Raw genomic sequence first — 21635 nt, forward strand, 5'->3', positions numbered from 1 at the left:
TGCTTCTCACCAACTCTACACTGAGCGCATGATGTGATTGGCATTGGGAAAAGGTCTTTCGTTGATTCGTGAGTGGAAGCGGTGGTGGCTCACACCTTTCATCCCAGCACTTGGGAGACAGAGGAAAGTGGATCTCCCTAAATTCCAGGTCAGCCTTGGCTACAAAGGAAGTTCCAGGACAGCCAGGGCTACAGAGAGAAATCCTGTCTCCAAAAAAAAAAAAGGGGGGGTTACTAAGATGAAATAGTACAAAGCAATAATTTTCCTTGCTTTACCTCCACACAAGAATTCCCTCTCCCCAGGCACAAATGACAGCAGACAGAAAGGAAAGTATAATTTATATGTACAACCGATAACCTGATACAGAAGAGGGATTGGGACAGACCAGGAGTGGGAGCAGAGACTGGGAAAGGGGCAGCAAGGAGGAAGTGGGGGTTCCCCATGCAAACTGCCACTCCCTAGCCCCTCCGTGGAGGGGGATGTGCCCATATCTCCCTAGCCTGTTACCCACTATGTTGCTCTGGTTCCACAGGCAAGGTAGTCTCCTGAGTAGGCCCCTGACATGACCTACTCAAATTTAGTCTGTATCCAGGCCTTGAGGAGGGAGGATTTAAGTCCCCCAGAAACCTGAGCCCCAGAGTGGAGATCTGCCCCCATGTCTGGCCTTCTGAATTCTCTCCCACCCTTTCTAGTTTTCCTAGAACAGGTCGAGGAGCTCCTCTTTGGCTTGAGGGAGTATCACCCAACCGTTACTCTTTGTAGGGGTGGTCCTTGGTCCCTAGGAAGGAGAAAGGTTCCTAATACAAGATGCTGGTACACAGGAGGTGACTGAGCCACTGAACAACGCCTTTATTCTGAGGCGGAACAGCATCAACTCCCTCTCTCGTAGCTGCTGCGCCCTCCATCTGGAAGAGGCAGGGAAGGTGACATGCTGCCCCGCCTCTCCCCTTTTCTCCCAGTGCGATTTCACCCCTCTGTGATGCAGTCCTGCTCTGTTGCTCTTCTCCTCACAAAAGGTCCTAAGGCCAGGCAAGGGTATCCCCCACTTTTGCAGGAGGCGGAGGTGATACTGCAGGAAAGGACTGGGAGGCTCCCCTCCCCCTCCCGACAATCATTTAGTGGGAAGCGGTGTATTTGGTGGTGGGGAGTAAGGGTACTTAGAAGACCCTGCTAACCATCTCCCATCCAGACCTCTTCACACCAGCACAGTCTTCAGGGTTTGGTGGGAAAGGTGTGTGGAGGCGGAGAGAGATAGGGTCCTTCTTGAGGGAGAAGCTATAGAGGGGCAAAGGGGCTCCTAGCCCAGTGGTGGCCCAAGGGGTGGGGAAGGTGGAGGGCTGGCAGCAGGCCCCAAGGCCTGGGATGTGGGTCGGCTCCGGGGTCGGGGCCTAGGTGGAGGGCAGGCCTGAGATCCAGTCAGTCGTCTATACAAATCACCTCCCCTGCTCGGGGCTCCTTCCGGTCCAGCCCGTCTGACACCAACGCCCCCATCATTTCCTTCTCTTTCTTCACCAGTACTGGAGGGCCGTTGGTGGTGGCTGTTTGGGGAGACAAGTAAGCAAAGGTTAGTTCCTACATCCCAAATATCACTCCCTGTGATAGTCTGTCCTTGCTGCCGCGTCATTTCCTGCCACTGATTTTTCTTATAAATGTAGAAGGGCTGGGTGAACTCCTCCTCCTCAGACTCCTCTTGTGCCGCCATGTGACAGGGCCTGACTTTCTAGCCTTTCTGAATTCACATTCACTTCTCCTTGAGGAAATCAGGTAGAGGAAGTTTCAAGTGGCAGATAGGAAGTCACACAATGGGTGAGGCGTTGGGTTTCTTTTTTCTTTTCTTTCTTTTTTTTTGAGATAGGGTCTCTCTACATAGTCCTCACTGTCCTGGAACTCGAACTCACAGATATCCACCTGCTTCTCCCCACCAAGTTCTGGGATTAAATGCATGTGTCTCCACACCTGGATGTGTGACAGCATCTCCCACTGCACAGGCTGGCCTGAGGACACCCTGGAGTTTTGTCTCGGGGATGGAAGGAACACAAAGGAATGGATATGACAAGTCCAGAGCAACTCTTCCCTCAAACAGTGGACACTTACAAGGAAGAGATGGGTTTAAAGCAGGACAAGGGAGTCAAGCAGGGACAGAGTTTGGCAAAGATGAGGGAGAAGCAGAAGTCAGAACCGCCATCTGACCTGTGATGAAGGACCCTGCAGGCATCTGGCTGTAATTGGCGCCTGCGGCGGCCAGGGCCCCTACGGGTGCGGCGCTGAAGGCTGCCCCGTACCCCGGTGGTGTGGCGTAAGGACCCGGGGGAAAGGCCTGGAATAGAGCAAGCTGAGGTTAGTTAGTCCACAGTCTAGAGGAGAAGAATCATGCTCCAGAATTACTAGAGGTTGTGGTAGAGGCGGGGACAGCCAAGGTGAAGACTGTTGTAGCGGGCTGCTTCCCCATTATTTGTAGGATTCTGATGGAGTGTGTGTGTGTGTGTGTGTGTGTGTGTTTCTGATGGAGTGTGTGTGTGTGTTTCTGATGGAGTGTGTGTGTGTGTGTTTCTGATGGAGTGTGTGTGTGTTTCTGATGGAGTGTGTGTGTGTGTGTTTCTGATGGAGTGTGTGTGTGTGTGTGTGTGTGTGTGTGTGTGTGTGTGTGTGTGTGTGTGTGTAGGGGGCACTGACAGGAAAACAAGTTAGGGGAAAAGAGGGTTACCGGTGTGGGGTGAGACTCTGTGCCCTTGCTGGCCAGCCGGCTGAGGATACTGCGCTCGGACATCTGAAGGCGGGCTGCGATGGGGGGTATTCGGGACAGCGTGGCTGGCAGACGGGTCACATCCGCCTTCATGTCGCTCAGCAACTCCTCCAGCTGGTTCAGAACTGGGGCCAGGGCCACAGAGAAAGAAGAGCAAGAGAAAGATGCAAAGAGAGATGGAGCCAGAAAAAGTGACAGTCAGATGGACAAGTACAGTTAAAGAGAGGACACAGACATCAAAGGACCACAGACCAAGTGACAAACATGACAGAAAGTATACAGAAAAGAGTGATTCAGAGAAGGAAAGTGTCAGGCCAGATACCACATAGGACAGATGGAAATAAAGAAGAAAAAAGAATATGGAAAAAAGGTAGGGAAGACATTGGAAGACATGGGGTCGGGGTTGTCAGAACATCCCATACTGGAAAGGGAGGCACAGGGTTGGGGATGGTGGGGAGGAAATAGGCAGCATGGGGGGGTAGTATGACTTAAGGAATCAGTTTTAATACTCAATGGAGGGGGTTAAAGGGTCAGCATTACATAAAAGGACCTAAGGCAGGCAGGGGTCAGTCATTATGCCAGGTTCTGATGGGGGTTAAAATGACGCTGGGACTTAACCTATGATTATTAAGGTGTGGGAGAAGGGGTTGAGGGTCAAAGGAAAGTTTTATGGGGTACGGTCAAGGGTGGGTGGGCAGGAATGTTCACATCACAGGGTGAATGAGGTGGTAAGAAAGTGATTGGTGGGACCAAAGCTAAGGACACTTGTGATTTACACACACAGACTAAAACTATCGGGATCGTGGCAGGTACAACAGTGTGGTCACCCTTGCAGGGATGAGGTCCCAGTGATGAGTTAACTGGTGCCTACTGGACACTGATGTCAGGTAGGGAGAATGGGCTTGGGGTGCCAGCTAGGTCAGAGGTGGGGTTAGAGACCAGAGGGGAGTAGTTCAGAGGGTAGAGGGGTAAGGGGGCGAGGGGTGTGGGAAGATTTTGAAGGGTGCGGGGTGAAGACTTACGCAGCGTTGTGGGCCCTCCCCCGCGCGGGGCCACCGCGGCCCTTACCCTTGTGCAGGACGGCGTTGGCTGGCTTGTTCCCTGCCAGCGACTCCTTGGAGAGGTGCTGGTGGCTCTCGGCTAGGCACTCGGCCTCGGCAAAGCGGGCGTGGAGGGCCATGGCGGGGTGCGCCGGCTCCTGTGACAGGTTCAGGTAGGCCGCCCGCCGCAGCTGCTCCTCGATCACCAGCGCCTGCTCCAGGAGCTAAGGGCACAGGACAGGGGTGAACACAGGTGAACAGAAGGACAGGACATAGCACTAGGGTCCTACTCTGTCCCCACTCTTGGCCCAGGAAACTCCAGCTCCTCAGTATGTGACCCCAACACCAACTGTGATGCAGAGCAGTTTCCGTTACAAAAGGACACTGGGGTCTTAGCCACAGCTCTCAAGAGCTGACACTCCCTCTAGACACCTTCTGACCCAAGGTCTGCTTCACCCTACCCTTTCCTTTTTCATTCCCACCTTGAACCTCCGGGCCAGGAATTTATTTTTCATCTCCAGGAAGTTCCCCTTATTGGCTTCAGTTTTAAATGGTTCGTTGATAATGGCAAACTGAGCATCATTCTGGATGTCTTGCCACCGGGCATAGCCATGACTGCCAGTGGAGGAAAGGGAACTATCAAGGAATTTAACTGAATGGACTTGACTGTGAACATTTCTTCTTACGGGCCAGATTTTTCCAGAATGTGGCACAAGCCTCCTTGCCCTAAGTATGGACCCTTCTTGGACCTGTAGTTCCCCTCTGCCCTGTTTCTCTCAACCTGACACGTGTCTAGATTATCCAGGAAGCGGAACCTCAATTGAGAAAATACCTAAATAAGATCGGGCTGCAGGCAAACCTATAGGGCATTTTCTTAACTAGTGATTGATGTGGGAGGACCCTGCCCATTGTGGGTGGGGCCACCCTGGACTGGTGGTTCTGGGTGCTTTAAGAAAGCAGGCTGAGCAAACCCAAGCCATGAGGAGCAAGCCAGTAGTCACTCCTCCACAGTCTCTGCATCAGTTCCGGCCTTGAGTTCCTTCCTGCCCTGACTTCCCTGGAAGATGCATTACAAGTTGTAAGATGAAATACACTTTTCCTCCTCAAGTTGCTCTTGGTCATGGTATTTATCACAGCAACAGAAACATGACTGGGACACCTTCCCTCCTAGCTGAGACAACTTTCTTAATCTTGCATGTATACACAAAGGATACAGAACGATCCCAGCCAGAAGCCAATAGTCATGTCTTCGGTGCCAGATCTCATTGAGTTTCCCCGAGGAAATGGCTGCCCTTTCTTCATTCTGCCACAGCGTGTGCAGCTCTGGGAAGAGATGAGCAGAAGCATCAGAGGTTTGTGACCAAATACATCCCAACAGTCGTTTACAGATGGAAAGCTAAGGGATGGCAGAATACTAAGGAACTGTGGGTAGGGTGACAGAGGTAGCTCAGCGGTTAAAAGCACTTGCCTCTCATACAGAGGACCAGAGTTCAATTCCCAGCACCTACATGGTAACTCACAACCATCTGTAACTCCAGTTACGGGGGACCCAGCACCCTACCCTGACCTCTGAGGGTACTGTATACATGTGATACACAAACATACATGCAGGCAAACACTCAGACATAAAATAAATATGAAAAAGTTACATTTAAAATAGTGGGGAAGTGTGGGGCTGGAGAGATGGTTCAGAGGTTAAGAGCACTGGCTGCTCTTGCAGAGGTGCTGAGTTCAATTCCCAGCCTCCACACGGTGGCTCACAGCCATCTGATGCCCTGATATGGCATAAAGTCAATAGAGCACTGATACATAAAATAAAAAATAAGTCTTTAAAAATATTCCATGAAAAAATAGGAAAACATTGTTAGGGGGAAGGAAAAAAGATAATTATGAACAGGCTCACATTAGGATTAAGACAAAAAATTGTATTAGAGTGGAAAGGCTCATTGTCGACCTGCACTATCACTGAAAGTACTTGGAGTCAATGTAGCAGGTGGCCTCAGGCACAATGAGAAGGCCCAGAATGCACAGTGAGGAGCAGGTGACAGACAGCAACTCGCACCTGTGAAACCACCATCTGCAATGTTGAACATGAACCTCGGCTTCTCCACCTTCTCCTCACGGCGCCCATTGGACCGTGGCTCATCTCGAGGAGGCCCAAGTCGAAGCTCCCGCTCTGCTTTTACATCCTCTGCTAGGTCAAACAGGGCAAAGCTCATACCTCAGGCAAGCCTCCTTCTAGGTCCCAGGACTACTTAATACATAAGCCACGCTGGCTCTTCCAACAGCTACCCACCCAAGACCCAGGCATTTGGTTCCCCCAGATTCCACCACCCCTGGTTCCCTCAGGGACTCAGATGTCCAGTCCTTCCACCCATTACCTCTCTTGCCCAAATCCCCTGTTTCCCCCTCTGGTCTGTCCCTGTGTTCCTGTACATCCAATGGTTTCCCGTCCCCCCTTTCTCCTGGTGTTGGCTCTGAGGCTGTGGATAGAGTGAGGAAACAGGAAGGGAGTATGTTACTCATTCCAACTCCAGAAGACAGAACTCCAAAATTCAAATCCCCATCAGCACTAGGATAATCACCCACCAGGCTTCTCTCTGTCTCCTCGGTACCCAGGTTCAGGCTCCACCTCTCCAGGCACCCCAGGTGCTTCATCCTCTAACAGAATCTTCCGTGGTTCTAGTCGTTCTCCAAGTGATGGGGCTGGGCTGGGAGAATCACCCTGGTGGAGGACAGTAGAGTCAAGATGAGCTAAAGAGTTCCTAGGTACCTAGTTACCAAGACCCCTTCAGACCTCCCGCTCCAGCTCCTCAGAGAGGTCCAGGTGTCCACACACCTCTGTCTCCATCTTTTCCCCCATTTTGCTATTCTTCTCTGACTTCTCTTCCAGGTTTTCAGTGTCATCCTTCTCCAGAGGTGTCCTTATGCCATCTCCTTTCTCACTTGGAGCAGGAGTAGCTGTGGGTGAAGGCAGAATGCTATGGTTTGGATATGGCTTAAGTGTTCTCCAAAGTTTCATGTGTTGAAATTTAATGACCAGTGTGAGGTAATAAAATGGTAGAAACTGAGTCTAAGCACAGTATTTACAGTGGGGTTTGGAGGAGATAATCAGAGTTAGATAAGGTCAGGGGTAAAGCCCCCTCCAACTGAATCCTGGAGGCTCTTAAGGAGAGAAGAATATACATGCTTGCATTTCCCCATGCAATATCCTGTGTGACCTCAGGATTCTGCAAGCAAGAAGGTCATACCAGATGTAGCTGTTGGCCTCAAACCTCCAAAACCATGAGCCCAAATAAACCTATTTCCTATATAAAGCTGTTCAAATTCATGCATCTCATTATAATCACACAAACAGCCTAATTTGTTTGAGGGGGCGTGGGAGCAAAGGTTTTCTACCCTGACATCTGACTGCCCTTGTTCCCCCATCATCCTGACTCCCAGTTACCAGGTTTAGAGGTGCAAGGACTGTTGGTTGTAGATGCCTCAGGAGTGGTGGGGGATGTTTTGGTTGGAGAGGAAGCCCTGGAAGAGCGCTTGGAGTCAGCACTGGGGTCAGGCATTAACTCCGGCATTGACCAGCGTCCATTGATATGTTCAAATTCTTGCACCTGGGGAAGGAGGTTTACAGGGACAAGGGTCAGTTCCTGGCACTGGGGTCATAGGAAGCCCTATTCTCCTCTGTATCACACCAGCCAAAGCTAGAACTAAGAGATCAAAGACAGATGAAGGACAGAGACAAACAGCTGGCCAGATGCTTGAGTGAGGAAAAACTAATACCTTCTTCTTGACGAGAGACATGACTCCAATGCGGGTCAACACCTGCTGGCGACTCAGCCCCTCCCGAGGGACCCCATCAGCAAAGGTTTCAGAGCCATCGGCCCCAGGTTCACACAGATGGCGCATGAACAAAGACACATAGGCCCTACAAAGCATGGAGAGAAGGAGGATTGCAAGGTCTTAGGTGGGGAGGGGTTCAAGCAACAAGGGAGATGCAGAGATCACTGACCTCGAAGTTCAACTCCCCAGGTGCTTCCAAGACTCATTTGTATCAGACCCACATCCTAACTCACTCACTGACCTTCCCATCAGCCCCCACATCCTAACTCACTCACTGACCTCCCCATCAGCCCCCCACTGCATCTCCCGGGACTTGGCACTTTGTTCCTGGGCCCCATCAGTCAGTTTTTCATCCTGTTCACCAGTTCCTCCGCCAAGTTATCATGGCCAAGTAAATGTGAGGTCAGGCTAGCCTGGGAGAGGCTAATTCCTCAAACACCCCTCTCATGAGGGACGAGGCCTGGACCCCTTTTTATTCTAGGCTCTGCTGAGGGGAAGTGGGGAAGACTAAGCCCACATCCCAGGAAATAGAGCCTGGACGTGTCATAAGGTAGGGAGGTGGTGATCAGCTGAGTAAGGTCACATCATATGGTAGCCGAGAGGAAGAAAGCAATCCCCAAACAAAGCTCTGAGCCCCTAGTCACCTCACCCCTGAGTCATCCCCACTCACTTGAACTCTTTCTCAGTCTTGCCCCTCAGGTCGCGCACTAGCCACTGTGTGGTGAAGGCATCCTGCGGTGGCATTCCCCAGCGCATCACAGCATTAAGGAAGGCCTTCCGCTGTCGAGTATTGAATCCTAAAACCTGAAGGTGAGGAAAGAGACCGGCCCATGAATGATGAGGAGTCTGCAGACCTTTCTACTGCTGGTGCCCCCTACGCCCACTACCTCCATTTTCTCCTTAGAGATCATGCAAGGGGCCTGTCAAAGTCTCACCTCAATGTTCCCCCCAACTCGAGCCAGCAATGGAGGCAGCGGCTTGTCCTTTTCATTTCGGAGCTGCCTCTTTGACTGTCGACGCCCTAAGGGTAAAGATGACACAGATCAGCAGAGTCAACACCTCCAGTAAGCCTGCAGTCTTCTCTGCACTCATCCCGTAATACCTAAAACTCAGGGCTAGCCTGTGTTATGATGGCCTCTAGTTTTCTTCCAAGCATGTTGTCAGCACTACTACCTAGTAAGGCCAAAGGAAGTCACATTTAAAAATTAATAACAGGGCTGGGTGGTGGTGGCACACGCCTTTAATCCCAGCACATAGGAGGTGGAGGCAGGCAGATCTCTGTGAACTCCAGGCCAGTCTGGCCTACAAAGTGAGTTCCAGGACAGCCAGAGCTGTTACACAGAGAAACCCTATCTTGAAAAACCAAATAAATAAATAAATAAATAAATAAAGATTAATAACAAGTATATGACAGACAATGTTACACATCTGAAAGTAAACTAACATAACCTTCCTGTTAAGTTTTGGCATATGTGTATTTGTATTTTTAGATGAGGTCTGTGTTGCCCAGGCCTCCAGTTCCTGAACTTAAGCAACTCCTGAACAAGTAGCTGGGCCTGCAGGTGTGCATCACCACCCATAACCACCTTTTTTGACCATCTGATGCCACATGGCTATATATTCCAAATATGACCAAAAACAGAAAAAAAAAAATAGTGGGCTTAAAAAAAGCGAGGAAGTGAAAAAGTCAAGACACGACACCACCTTCAGGACGCTCATCAAAGTCCTCATCCTCCTCCTCAGACCCCACCGAGTATTCTGACTGGTTATCTGTGAGGACAAAAAGGGTTCAATGGTCAGCGCTAACCTACTGCGACCCTTCCCCCTTGGATTCTTCCTCTTGGACATTTCTCCACCTCCACCTGGGCCTTTGTCCTGCTAGAGATGCTGCGTCATACATCCACAGCCATCTTTAGTCTGCAGGTACCTCCCACTTTACCACTCTGACTCCTGTCAAAGCTAATCTAAACAGTGGGTCCCAGGGTGTTCACAGGCTCCCTCTGTAGGCCCTAGATAGTTAAATCCCCACAAATCCATCTGGCCTTAGAAAAGTTCCTCTTGGCCCTTCCCCATCACCCGGCCTCATCTCTGCTCTATAGCCTTGGCCTCCAAAGCTCTCTCCATCACATCTTCCCTTCCCATCCCTTGTCAGGGGCAGTCCTCACCTTGATCCTCCTGAGCGGCATCATTGTAGTTAACCTGCTTTCGAACCCGCTTGCCCTTGCCTAGGTTTCGGGCGAGGTCTTCCTGCTGCTGTTCATAGTGATGCCTCAGCAGCTTCTCCCAGTAGTCGGGATCGACATTCTCCTCCTGCTTGATGATCTCTCGCTCGATCTCCTCAATCTGAAAGGCAGCAGAGGGAAGGCTGGCAGCCTCCCTCTCACTAGTCCTCTGGCTGCATTAAAATCCCTCTCCCCTGCACAGGCCAATTCCTGCTGGATACTTCCTGACCTGTCTTCAGGTCCACACAGTTTCTACACACTGCATATTTCTCCTATCACCTCCTCCTTGCAATGTTCTGGCTCCTTCTGCAAATCTCTCCTCTACTTCCCCTTACTTCCTCCCACAGACTCTAGTAGTCAACTACTAGAACTTTCTTTGCCTATGTCTGTCTCCAAAATTCAGTCTCATCTATCAAATGAGAGATTGCTTGCAGTTCACTGTTGCTTTTTCCTGGGGGCCAGGTTAAGAGAATAAATCAAAAGTAAGTGTGTAGAATTTCAAAATTTAGTGAAGGGCACAGCTCTTCAGAGATGGCCTTGGACAGACAGGGTGTGGCCCCAAAGCCTCTCACCTTGTCTTCTTCACGAACAACATACTGTGCCACCTTGAAGGAGCTGAGATATTCATTCATGTTCTGCACGTCAGTATCCTCGGTGGCATCCTGGTTTCGGTCCAGCAGTCGAGCAATGGCTTCGTTGTCATAGTGGATCACACTGCTGTCCTCCTCCTTATTCTCCCCTGGCAGAGACGAGGAACAGAAAGGACTTGAAGCACGAGCCAGAAGCTCAGGCAGTTGAGGCAGGACGGGTGAGATGCTTCACCTCCTCCTCAGTGGGTCCTGAGAGAACGACTGTTCCCCGGGAGCTCATGTCAGGGGTTCTTTGCTGTGTTTGCTTAGGTGGCCAACCCTTCTAAGGATTACTACTACTCAACCTTCACAGGCTGAGAGAAGAAGTGGATTGTTTTGTTTTGTGGTTTTCAGAATAGAGAACAGGGACTACCTTTAGGGAGCTATAGAAAGTTCTCACCCTCATTTTCATCCTTGAAAAGCTCCTCAGTGCCAAATTTGAGGATGTCATCCAGCTCCTGCTTAGACATGGAGCCCGCCTTGGAGCCCAGGCCAGGCCGCACCACCAGATGTGTCAGCATCATCTTTCTCTTAGCCACTTGTGTGATTCGTTCTTCCACAGATGCTCGGGTCACAAACCGGTAAATCATCACTTTGTTGGCCTGGCCAATCCGATGGGCTCTGCTGAAGGCCTACAGGGGCAGAGAGAATGGAGGTCAGTCGGGAGTGGCATAGAGAAGTAGACACACAGTCAGGAAAGGAGGCTGGTAGGGAAAGGCCTTCTCCTCTCTCCTAAGACGCACACCTGAGCAGGACAACCTTCTCCATGAACCCATGTCAACTTGATGAATGTTATAAGGGATTCAGAATGCAGGTTCCCACCTGGATGTCATTATGGGGGTTCCAATCAGAATCGAAGATGATGACAGTGTCAGCAGTGGCCAAGTTGATGCCCAGGCCCCCAGCTCGGGTGGACAGGAGGAAGCAGAATTGTTGGGCACCAGGAGCTAGGAGGTAAGAATGAGGAGGCCAAGTTTATCACTGGCTGCTAGATGCTCTGACTGTAAATTACTATATCCTAACTCAAAGTCTAAGTTTCCAGCAACCCCTCACCATTCCCCATCTTAAGGACATAGCAGAAGTTTCTCAGCCTTCCACAGCCATAGGGACCAAGGCATTTCAGTCTCACCATTAAACCGATCAATGGCCTCCTGCCTAAGGGCACCAGTGATGCCGCCATCGATGCGTTCATACTTGTAGCCTTCGTAGTCTAGGAAGTCCTCCAGAAGGTCTAACATTTTGGTCATCTAAAACAAGGGGTAGTAGGAGTCCAGAAGACCACAATAATAGCTTGGGCCTAGTTCCTCAAAGTGACATTTGACTAGAACAAATCCCCAAACCTTACACCGAAACATACCCACCCTCTCACGTTCTCAGTGACACTCACTCCATCTCCCCAGACCTCGCTGTTCTTTCAAACTCTTGATTTAAGACCATTTCTTATAAGGCACAGGTACTCGGAGACACATGAAGTGGTTTCCAAGAAACTTATAAATACTTTGAAAATCTCCAAAGTGGAGGGTACCTTTCGTCAGGATCCTAAAGGGTTGGAACTCCCTACCTGCATTCATTCACAAGGCTGTCAACCACACTAGGCTTAGGAACTGGGATGAGTGAGGCCTGCCAGGCCTTGCATTGTTTTTAAAGACAGGGACTCGCTGTTGTAGGCCTGGCTAGCCTCGAATCTATTATGTGGATGGACCAGGCTGGATTAAAGGCATGCACTACTACACCCAACCCAGGCCATCATTTTTATTTTATTGGTTTTTCCAGTGCTAAGGATCCAATCACAGCCTCATGCAAGCCAGGGCTCTACCACTGAACCATCTCTAGCCCCTTGCCCTCTTTGTCTACTGTCATACAGACGTGGAGAGCGGACGGCTCACCTGTGAGAAGATGAGCACTCTGTGTCCTTGCTCCTTCAGCTTTCGCAGCATCTTCTGCAGCAGCATGAGCTTCCCTGATGACTTAATGAGTGCCCCACCCTCATAAGCCCCACTGGGGAGTTTCGGAGACTCCTGAAAAGAGGGGAGAAGGAGAAAAGAACATACTCCTTACTCCTACTGTGCCTAGAAAGGCCAAAAGTGTAATACAGCTGCTATACTTTTCAGTTCCTACCCTTCCAAGGTCAGCACCTGGGCCCTGCAATCCAGCTCCACCCCTCTGCTCAACACAGATCCTCCCAGAGAACCAGCCACATGATTAGCTCCCTGCTCTGGTTCCTACCATAGCAGCCACAGGGAAGAGGTATGGGTGGTTACAGCACTTCTTAAGATCCATCATGATGTTGAGCAGTGACACTTGGTTCCCACCGCCTCGTGAATTCAAGGCCTCAAAATTTCGAGTTAGGATGTATTTGTAGTATTTCCTAAAGACCAGGGTAGGGATGTACAAGAGATAAGAAAGGAACACTTATTTTAATTTCCTTCTTTCTTTCCTTTCCTTTTCTTTCTTTCTTTTTTTTTTTTTTTTTTTTTTTTTTTTTTGAAACAGGATTTCTCTGTGTAGCTCTGATTATCCTGAAAATCACTCTGTAGACCAGGCTGGACTCAAACTCAGAGATCCACCTGCTTCTGCCTTCCAAATGCTGGGATTAAGAGCAAGGGACATCACTCCCAAGCAGCAACCACTTCTAATATGACACTTGGTCCCAATTCTTGGAAAGCTACTATCACCCAAACCCCATTCCCACATCGAGACATCCTGTTCAAGTCTCACTTCTGCATAGGGCTCAGCTCCACTCGGACAATGAGCTCTGTCTTGGCTGGCATATTCTTAAAGACATCTGCCTTGAGTCTCCGCAGCATGTGTGGCCCCAGCAAATCATGCAGTTTCTTAATCTGGTCCTCTTTGGATATGTCAGCAAACTCTTCCAGGAAGCCCTCCAAGTTGCTAGCAGACACAAAGAGGGGAAAAAACAGACAAGGTGACAGTTCCCCGCCTCTGATCCCAGGCTCTATTTCCTATGGCAGAGGAATCTTCTAGAACTCTTGTTGCTGCCTTTCCTCCCTGCCACACTTGTGTGAGCCACTTACTTAAACCTCTCTGGCGTGAGGAAGTTCAGGAGGTGGAAGAGCTCTTCCAGGTTATTCTGCAGCGGGGTCCCCGTCAGCAGCAGCTTATGATCTATCTTGTAGCCATTGAGGACCCTGAAAAACTAGAGCATGAGACAAGGACAGGCAGGAGAAAGGGTTATCAGTGGCAAGTGGCTGTCTCACCTCACAGATGTTTCCCTACTGCCAGCTCCTGAATTCCCATTTCCCTCGGGATCAGTGGCCCCGAATCCAGCCCCATCCCCTCTTCCAGTACAGTCCTTGCCGCACCTTCCAGGCTACAACTCCCCCAAAGGATTTGTTTTAAGGAGCAAGCAATGGGGTCCACAGCCTCAGCGGAGCCTCACTCACCTTGGACTGGTTGTTCTTGAGGCGGTGAGCTTCATCCACCACAAGACAGGCCCAGCGGATGGAGCCAAGGGCTGCCTGATCGATGGTGATCAGCTCATATGATGTCAGGAGAACGTGGAACTTCACCTGAGCCTCTCTCTGCCAATGTAACCATTACCCATTCAGCTGCCACTTAACACACACACTTGCCTACACCCCCAGTCCCTGCCCTTTATCAAGAACCATGTTCCTCAGGGAGCCACTCCCATGCCCAGGACTGACAGACTCATGCATGCCTCCAAGAGAATCTATGAGGGAGTACAGAGGCACACAGAGAAGGAGAGGAATTCCTGGCTGAGACAAAGAAATGACAGATCCAAGGATCTTGAAGCAGGAGACTAAGACTCACCTTCATCTTAAAAGCTTTCTTCCCGCCTTTTATGGCATTATCCTCAAAGGAGAACTCATTTTCTCGAATAATAGCCCGGCTGTCCTTGTCACCCGTGTATGTGACCACATAGAACTTGGGTGCCCACATTTGGAACTCTCGTTCCCAGTTGATGATGGTAGAGAGTGGAGCACTCACCAGGAAGGGACCTTTTGTGTGGCCCTGGGAGTTAAGGTGAAATGCCGTTAGTCCTGGCTCAAGGATCACACACCAGTTTGCCCCGCTGCCTGCTACAGCCTTCTGCCCCCCACCCTGAGTCTGGGTTAGGACTCACACCCTCAGGGGTCTAGGATCCGTCACGCACCTCCTTATAAAGTGAGTAGAGAAAGACGATGGTTTGGATGGTCTTGCCCAGGCCCATCTCATCTGCCAGAATGGTGTCAGTGCCTTGGGCCCATGAGAAGCGCAGCCAGTTCAGCCCTTCCAGCTGATACATGTGCAGTGTGCCTCCCGTGGCTGTGATAAACCGTGGCTGAGTCTCATATTTCACTGTAGGCTGTAGAATGAAGACATCGAAAGGCTCAAGGAACAGCTGAGAGTTCTTCTGTCCTGTCCGAGCACTGGTATCAAGTTGGATTACAATTTCCTCAGCTATGGCCCGAGTTGAGTTCCAGTCTTCCTAAATTTGGCCCCTAAATCAAACCCGACAGCACACTGGGAAGGGCTAGGTTGGAAAGGAACCAGGCTACGACTCCTGGAAGCACTCCAACTCCTACGACAAATCCCTAGCCCCTCTGAAGAGGGCAGGACTGAACTACTCAGGACCATTGCCAGCTTCAGGGGACTCAGCCCCAAGGCTGTAGTGAAGAAAAAGAGAACTTACATCATTAGTGGGTGAACTTGGAGGCCCATCTCCCTGTAACTCCTTCTTCTTCTTCTTATACTTTCGAGGCTGTGCAGGGTCCTCTCCCATAATTAGCTCACTGAGGAAAGAATGGGTGCCTGAGCAAGGCCTGGTCCTCAGGGGCCCTCCCACTTCTCTAAGTCTATTCCAGACCTGCTGCCCTCTGCCTAAAGCATTTCCTCAAATTCTCTCATTTTCCCTCCCCAAAACATCTTAAATAAAAATCTAATTACAAGTACATTTTGTGTGTGTGTGTGTGTGTGTGTGTGTGTCTGTGCGCGCATGCGTGCATATGCCATGGCCCACAAACAGGTCTGAGGACAACTTGTAGAAGTGTTTCTCATTCCACCACGTGGCTCCTAGGGGTGACACTCAGATATCAGGCTTAGTGACAAGCACCTTTGCTCACTGCTCCATCTCGCTGCCCTCTCTAAGCCTTCTATCCTCACTCCTGGGATTATACCTTGAGAGTCCATCCTTCTCTTCAAGGTGACCTCTTACCCATTTCTCAGACCAGATCTCATTTCTTCTTCTTATTTGTTGAGATTCAGTGTATTTTTGTTTATGTATGTGTGATGGGGGTGTGCCCTCAGAAGCCAGAATGTGTCTAACCCCCTGGATCTGGAGTTACAGAAAGCTGTGAGCCTCCAGATATGGGTGCTGAACTCGGATCCTCTGCTAGAGCTCTTAGCTGCTGGGTCATCTTTCCAGGCTGACCAGATCTTACTGTTCCTCCTTAAACTACTCTATCAAAGCCATCAAAGCAGAGTGCAGGCTGCCACTGCCCTAGCCTGGGTCTGTGTGAAACCGCATCCTCAGCTTAGTTTTCATGTGCTATGCTCTGGCTCCCTCACCGATGTCGCCAGTAGCTTTGCTTATGGTCTTCATATTCGGGGATGTTCATTTCATCCTCCTCCCATGTAGACTGGTCATAAGGCAAGTCCTTCCATTTCACAAGATAGTGGTAATTCCCCTTTTTATCCATACTGTTGGGCAGGAGGCCAAGAAGAGAAGCAATAGGGAAAAACAGAATGGTTCACACATTGCATGAAGTCCTGATAAATAAAGCATCAACAAAATCAGCATCTGCTACCTTAGCCTTCTCGAGATGGTATGGGAAAGTCAAGCATCGCACAACACCCCTGAGAGCCCAAAGAATCACTCACTTACCCAGACAGGGTATCACAGTATCACAGTATCACTCACTTACCCAGACACTCAGCCACGGATAGAGGCCAGCAGCAAGTGAACTAACAAATACCCCACCTGATCACTCATTTACACTTTGGTGTAAATGAGCTAGTGCTAGGCAGTAGTAGAAGCTATACTGCAAACACTCATCTGGATGACCTGTTTCTCAGTTTGTTTTCGTGTCCCATCCCCATCCCCATGATACCAGAAACAAATGGAGAAAACTGGACTGTGCTGTGCTTTCCTCCGGGTTTCTCAAGACCCCTAGAAGAGCAAGGCCAAAAGCACTGGAACTGCACAAACAGTTGCCAAACCTCAATGGATCATTTATGCAGGGTCGTCACTGCAGTAAAAGCAGTGTCACAGCCCAGGGAAGGCCTTTCCACAGACCAAGGACTTACCTGTGGCTGATGATACGGTGGACAGTCATCCACTCTGGCTTGATACCAAAACGGTAGTACTTTTCCTCCATCTCAGCATAGTGAGGGTCCTTCACCTTGCGCTTGTCACTCTTCCCGTCATCCTCACCAGAGCCATAGTCCAGGGGTGGGGGCTCGTCCATGTCATTTTTCCGTTGGTAGTTGCGATACATTACCAAGTGGAAGATTTCCAGCTGATAAAGCAGAGAGGGAAAGAGAAGAGACAGCATTCAAATCCAGAGACAAAGGGCAGCAGAGAAGAGGCTAGCCCTGTGAGTTGTAGATAAGGGATCTTTGAAAGTGAGTGAATAGGCTGGGTGGTGGTGGCACACGCTTTTAGTCCCAGCACTCCGGAGGCAGAGGCAGGTGGATCTCTGTGAGTTTGAGACCAGCCGGTCTACAGAGGGAGTTCCAGGACAGCCTCCAAAGCTACATAGAGAAACCCTTTCTCAAAAAAACAAACAAAAACAAAGAAGAAAGTGAGTGAATAAAAAACAAATAATAGTAATAAAAACAACAGTGAAAAATAAATAAAACTGATAGGACAGAGTTGGGAGACCTGGCCTGGGAGAGCAGTTAAGGAACGTAAGAGGCAAGACAAGGGGTGATTAAGACAGTGGAGATAGATAAAGAATAAAAAGGTAGATGGTGACAAGGAAAAACTAACAGAAATGAAGTGAGCACCACAGGTAGAAACTGAAGTAGGAAGAATGTGAGGCCTCAGGCCCAGAAAGAGGGGGAAAGGAGATAGAAGCCCGGAGAACAGAGGCAGGAGAGAGCAAGTGACTGAGAGCAGGATCCTAGGGGGTAGGAAAAGCAATAGTCTCTGTACCTGAAGCTCCTTGGCCCAGGAGCAGTGCCAGTAGGACAGTCCCACCCACTTGACAAAGAACTCTCGCTCTGATCTGCCTTGAAGAGGACGAGGGGGTGGGACATCTGGATTCCCGTCTGCCTGTTGGGGTGCTGGCACTGCCACAGGTGGCTCCCCCCATCGCCAATGCAAGATCTTCTGAACACGGCCCTTTAGCACAGGACACTTCAGGGTGGACACATAAGAGAAGAGGAAGGAAAGAGACAAAGAGAGCCCCTTGTTAGGTAGGACAAAAAACAACAAAGGGTGGGGGCTGAGAAAGGAAGGGCTGGGCCTTTGCGCCAGAATGGGTGAAGCTGGGGCTGGACGGTGAGTTGTGTGAGGATGTGGTCCATTACCGTGCATCGTGGGCACAGCCATTCTCCGTTGGGAATGTCAGGCAGTGGGGGGTTCAGACAGTGGATGTGGTAGGAGGAGATGCAAGCGTCACAGCACAGGAGCTCCCCACCGTCCTTGCACACTCGGCAATACTCCATGTGGTCATCCTCTTCCTCCTTCTCGCCTTCCTCTCCCTCCTCCTCATACTCTTCCTCCTCTTCCTTGGCCTCCCACTGTACTCCTTCCTTCTCCTGGGATCCAAGAGGGAGAGAGAGAGAGAGAGAGAGAGAGAGAGAGAGAGAGAGAGAGAGAGAGAGAGAGAGAGAGAAGTCTTATGGGACCTACCAAACAGGATATCCCCATTTCCCAAAGACACTGACTCTGGGGACAAAGCTCAATGAAAGAACCCAACTAGGGTTCAGGAACCCTGTGTAGCTACTGCTGAGAAACCCAGAAGACCCTAATAGAAGACAAGAGACGGGCGGGACCCTGAGGGCACCAGGTACTCACACAGTGGGGGCAGCTCCATTTGCCCTCAGGAGCCCGGTCAAGCTCAGGGTCAAGGCAGACGAGGTGGTAGGCACGAGGGCAGGTGTCGCACAGAATAATTTCCCCACCCTGCTGGCACACCTCACAGTAATCCTGGTGGTCCGTCTCATAGCCATCGGCCTCCTCCTCCCCGGCTGCTGCAGGACAGCCCAGGACTGTCATATACCCCAGCCAAGGCAAAGGGGACAGAAAGAGAAGGAAAGGGGTTCAGGGGAGACAGAGGGACAGGTTGAACAGAGAAGTCAAAATCTCAAGAAAGACAGCAAAGGAAGAAGAGGGCAGACAGAGGCTCACACATGGCAGCCTTACCCTTCTTCTTTTTCCTCCCTGGCCGACCTCGCTTCAGTTTCTTGGCACGGACAGGGCCATCAGGCCGGCCTGAGGCACTATGGATGCTTCCACTGTCCAGGTCTGACTCCTCAGCTTCTGGATCGGGGCCCTCATCACCCTGAAGAGCATACTGCCCATAGCCCTGTTGCCATCAGTGAGACATTCTACCTACCACCCTCCTCCATCCCTAGACTGTGGCTTCCCAACCCTAGCCTCCCCCGTGGACTCTCCATGGGTTTCAGTCCTTGACACCCGGATGTTTAGCAGACAGGGAAGAGCCACTCACCGAGCCTGCCTTCTTCCTCTTGCTACCCAGCAGCCCCAGCTTGATTTTGAGTGGAGCCATCTTCTTTCCTCGAAGCTTCTTGCGTCCATCAGGCACTCGGGGGCTCTTATTCCGTCTCTTGTGGCCTGGACCTGAATGAGAATAGGAGGGAGGGGAGAAAATCCATAGGCCATGACACATCCTGGAAGAACAAGAGTCACAGGGAACTCTGGCCTGTACCATGGGCTACAGCTTTACTCACTCCCCCTCCATGGGAAGCATTTCTCCCCCAGCAATCAAGGCTGGGAGGGCATGAGTTACAGAATCATGAAGCCATGCAGTTTGGAAAGCAGGGAAACAGAGGTTGGAAGAAGAGGGTTCCTACCTTTGCCCTCTTTGGTTTTGGCTCTTCTGATGGGTGGGGGCTGGATTTCAGGAGCAGGGGGTGGTGGAAGGGCAGGGGGGGGTCCAGATGGCGCTATGGGGGTGGCTGGGGAGACAGCAGCTGACACCTGCTCGGCTACAGCTGCTGCCGCCGCCGCTGCTGCCGCCGCCACAGCAGCTGCTGACCCTTTGAAGGGGTTATTGGCGCTGAACTCTCTCCACTTGGCCCCCAGGATGGTCATCATCTTCGACATCGGGATCTTAGGATTCTTCTTAGCAATCAGGGGTCTGAAAATACAGAAGCAGAAAACCCAGACGTTTCACAGATGGTCTGAGAATACTGCCATCTCCCTGTATCAATTAAGTCTATACTAACTATCCTGGGTGAGGGCAATATGTCCTATAAAGGAAAATATTAATTTAAGTAATAAATTAAACAAAAAGAAGATAGAAGGGAAATATATCCTGTTGAGCATTATCCTCACAATGGCATGCTTGCTTTGATATCTCTGCATTTTATTGAACCTGAAGAAAGTTTCCCTTGGGACAGTCTGAAAGAGATAGACGTTGCATTTTCCTCCAGGGTGTGTGTGCAAAGTGCCTATGAAGACACCTGTGACTCTCAATGTAGACAAACATACTGTCTTTAGCAGGGGTATAAGTAAGACACCACTAAGGACAGCTACCGGTTAGTCTAGGTACCAATCGTACTGAGCTATGCATTAAATTTCCCACCAAATTCACACAAGCTCCTACAAAGTATGCAGTATTTCTAAGTTACAAACAAGGAAACTTAGCACCAAAGAAATTAAGTAGCTTGCCCAAGATGACGCCAGGGCATGAAACTGCTGTGTAAACCTCAGAATAAGCCTCTATAGCTCATGTCCTGCTGCTATGAATACATGATGTGTTGTTCCCAGGACTTAAGAAGGTTGTGAAGACTTGAAATGAAAACTCTCAGACAACGATGTCACCCAGGTCTAGTCCAGTCACAGAGAGGGAAACAGAACTGCTGGAGCAAAAGAAGACACAGTCCTCCCTTTCCTCATTATCTCCTAGTTATGGAAAGTTCTCTAATGTAGTGTGAGACTCATGACCTCTGCCCCAGAACGTTAGGGAAAAATGGACTCTTAGTTGGGATTGACTGATCCCAAACTAAGAGTAGGTTGAAATTATGTGCAAAATTTTGTGTGCACATGCCATGACTTTTTTTTTTTTTCGAGGCAGGGTTTCTCTATATTGTTCTGGAGACTGTCCTGGAACTCACTCTGTAGACCAGGCTTGTCACGAACTCACAGAGATCTGCCTGCCTCTGCCTCCTAAGTGCTGGGATTAAAGGTGTGCGCCACCAACGCCTGGCATGACTTTTTAAAAAGACGTATTTATTTATTATATATACAGGGTTCTGTCTGCATGCCACATGAGGGCATCAGATGTCATTATAGACAGTTGTGCTGCCATGTGGGTGCTGGGATCTGAACCCAGGTCCGCTGCAAGACCAGTCAGTGCTCTTAACTGCTGAACCATCCCTCCAGCCACATGCCATGATTTTCTTAGAGAAGCATTTTCTTAGATTTTTGTTGGGCCCCAGCCCCATGGGGTCTCTGTGAGTTGTTGGTCAGCCTACAACTGTAACTTGTTTTCCAGTCCAAGTGCTTTCTGTTTTCTAGTCCTGGCTTACTGCCCCGGCCTTGACCCTCTGACATCAACATTCAGCAGGAGGAAAACAACGATCTCTTCTACCTGGGGTTTTTCCATTGTGCTGTAAACTTGTATATAAAGCTCCTCCCTCAGGCCCAGCCCACACTGCAATATTAGCTATTTGTCTGAGAGGATTCCCAGTTCTACCGTACCTCATGAACTGGCTGAAGGCTTTATAGTTGGTAAGCGTGTGATAGTCCTCCTCGGAGAACACATGCTCCACATCCTCTAAGCCCCAGGTCAGAAGCAGGGCAGCTGATGACTTCTGTTCCACCTGCTGTGGGGACAGCATGGTAGGGTGGGGCTCGCTGGCTCCTCTCCCAGGCACCCACTCACCCCTGCTCCCTCTGCAGTCCAGTCCCCACGCTCCCCACCCCATGCCCATCTCTGCTGCTGACTCCTCACTCTTACTCCCCAGTCCTACTCACCTTCTGCCCCCCCCTCTCCTTCTCCCCTTT

The 21635-nt window shown here is 50.2% G+C and overlaps 1 protein-coding gene and 1 non-coding gene across 2 annotated transcripts; both read right to left on the minus strand.

Moving 5' to 3' along the window:
* Positions 1-321: 321 nt before the first annotated feature.
* On the minus strand, positions 322-21612 carry Chd3 (chromodomain helicase DNA binding protein 3). The gene is made up of 38 exons (XM_013111650.3): positions 21606-21612; positions 21330-21454; positions 19478-19764; positions 19114-19244; positions 18807-18969; positions 18459-18652; positions 17969-18199; positions 17592-17795; positions 16742-16953; positions 16004-16135; positions 15129-15228; positions 14610-14801; positions 14267-14467; positions 13879-14016; positions 13510-13631; positions 13193-13366; positions 12701-12842; positions 12361-12492; positions 11604-11721; positions 11297-11421; positions 10875-11106; positions 10418-10584; positions 9789-9966; positions 9328-9393; positions 8559-8644; positions 8294-8427; positions 7564-7708; positions 7232-7394; positions 6623-6744; positions 6373-6508; positions 6165-6266; positions 5846-5977; positions 4998-5106; positions 4266-4398; positions 3812-4007; positions 2705-2868; positions 2191-2317; positions 322-1538 (listed from the first exon to the last, which is right to left on the minus strand). The coding sequence occupies exons 2-38, from the start codon at positions 21332-21334 to the stop codon at positions 1417-1419; spliced, it is 5517 nt and encodes a 1838-aa protein (XP_012967104.2). The 5' UTR covers positions 21335-21454; positions 21606-21612; the 3' UTR covers positions 322-1416.
* Positions 8017-8159, minus strand: LOC121141678. Its single transcript, XR_005878642.1, has one exon.
* Positions 21613-21635: the final 23 nt, after the last annotated feature.

The sequence above is a fragment of the Mesocricetus auratus genome, unplaced genomic scaffold (assembly GCF_017639785.1).
Source record: "Mesocricetus auratus isolate SY011 unplaced genomic scaffold, BCM_Maur_2.0 Super-Scaffold_100007, whole genome shotgun sequence".
In the NCBI taxonomy this organism is placed as follows: Eukaryota; Metazoa; Chordata; class Mammalia; order Rodentia; family Cricetidae; genus Mesocricetus; species Mesocricetus auratus.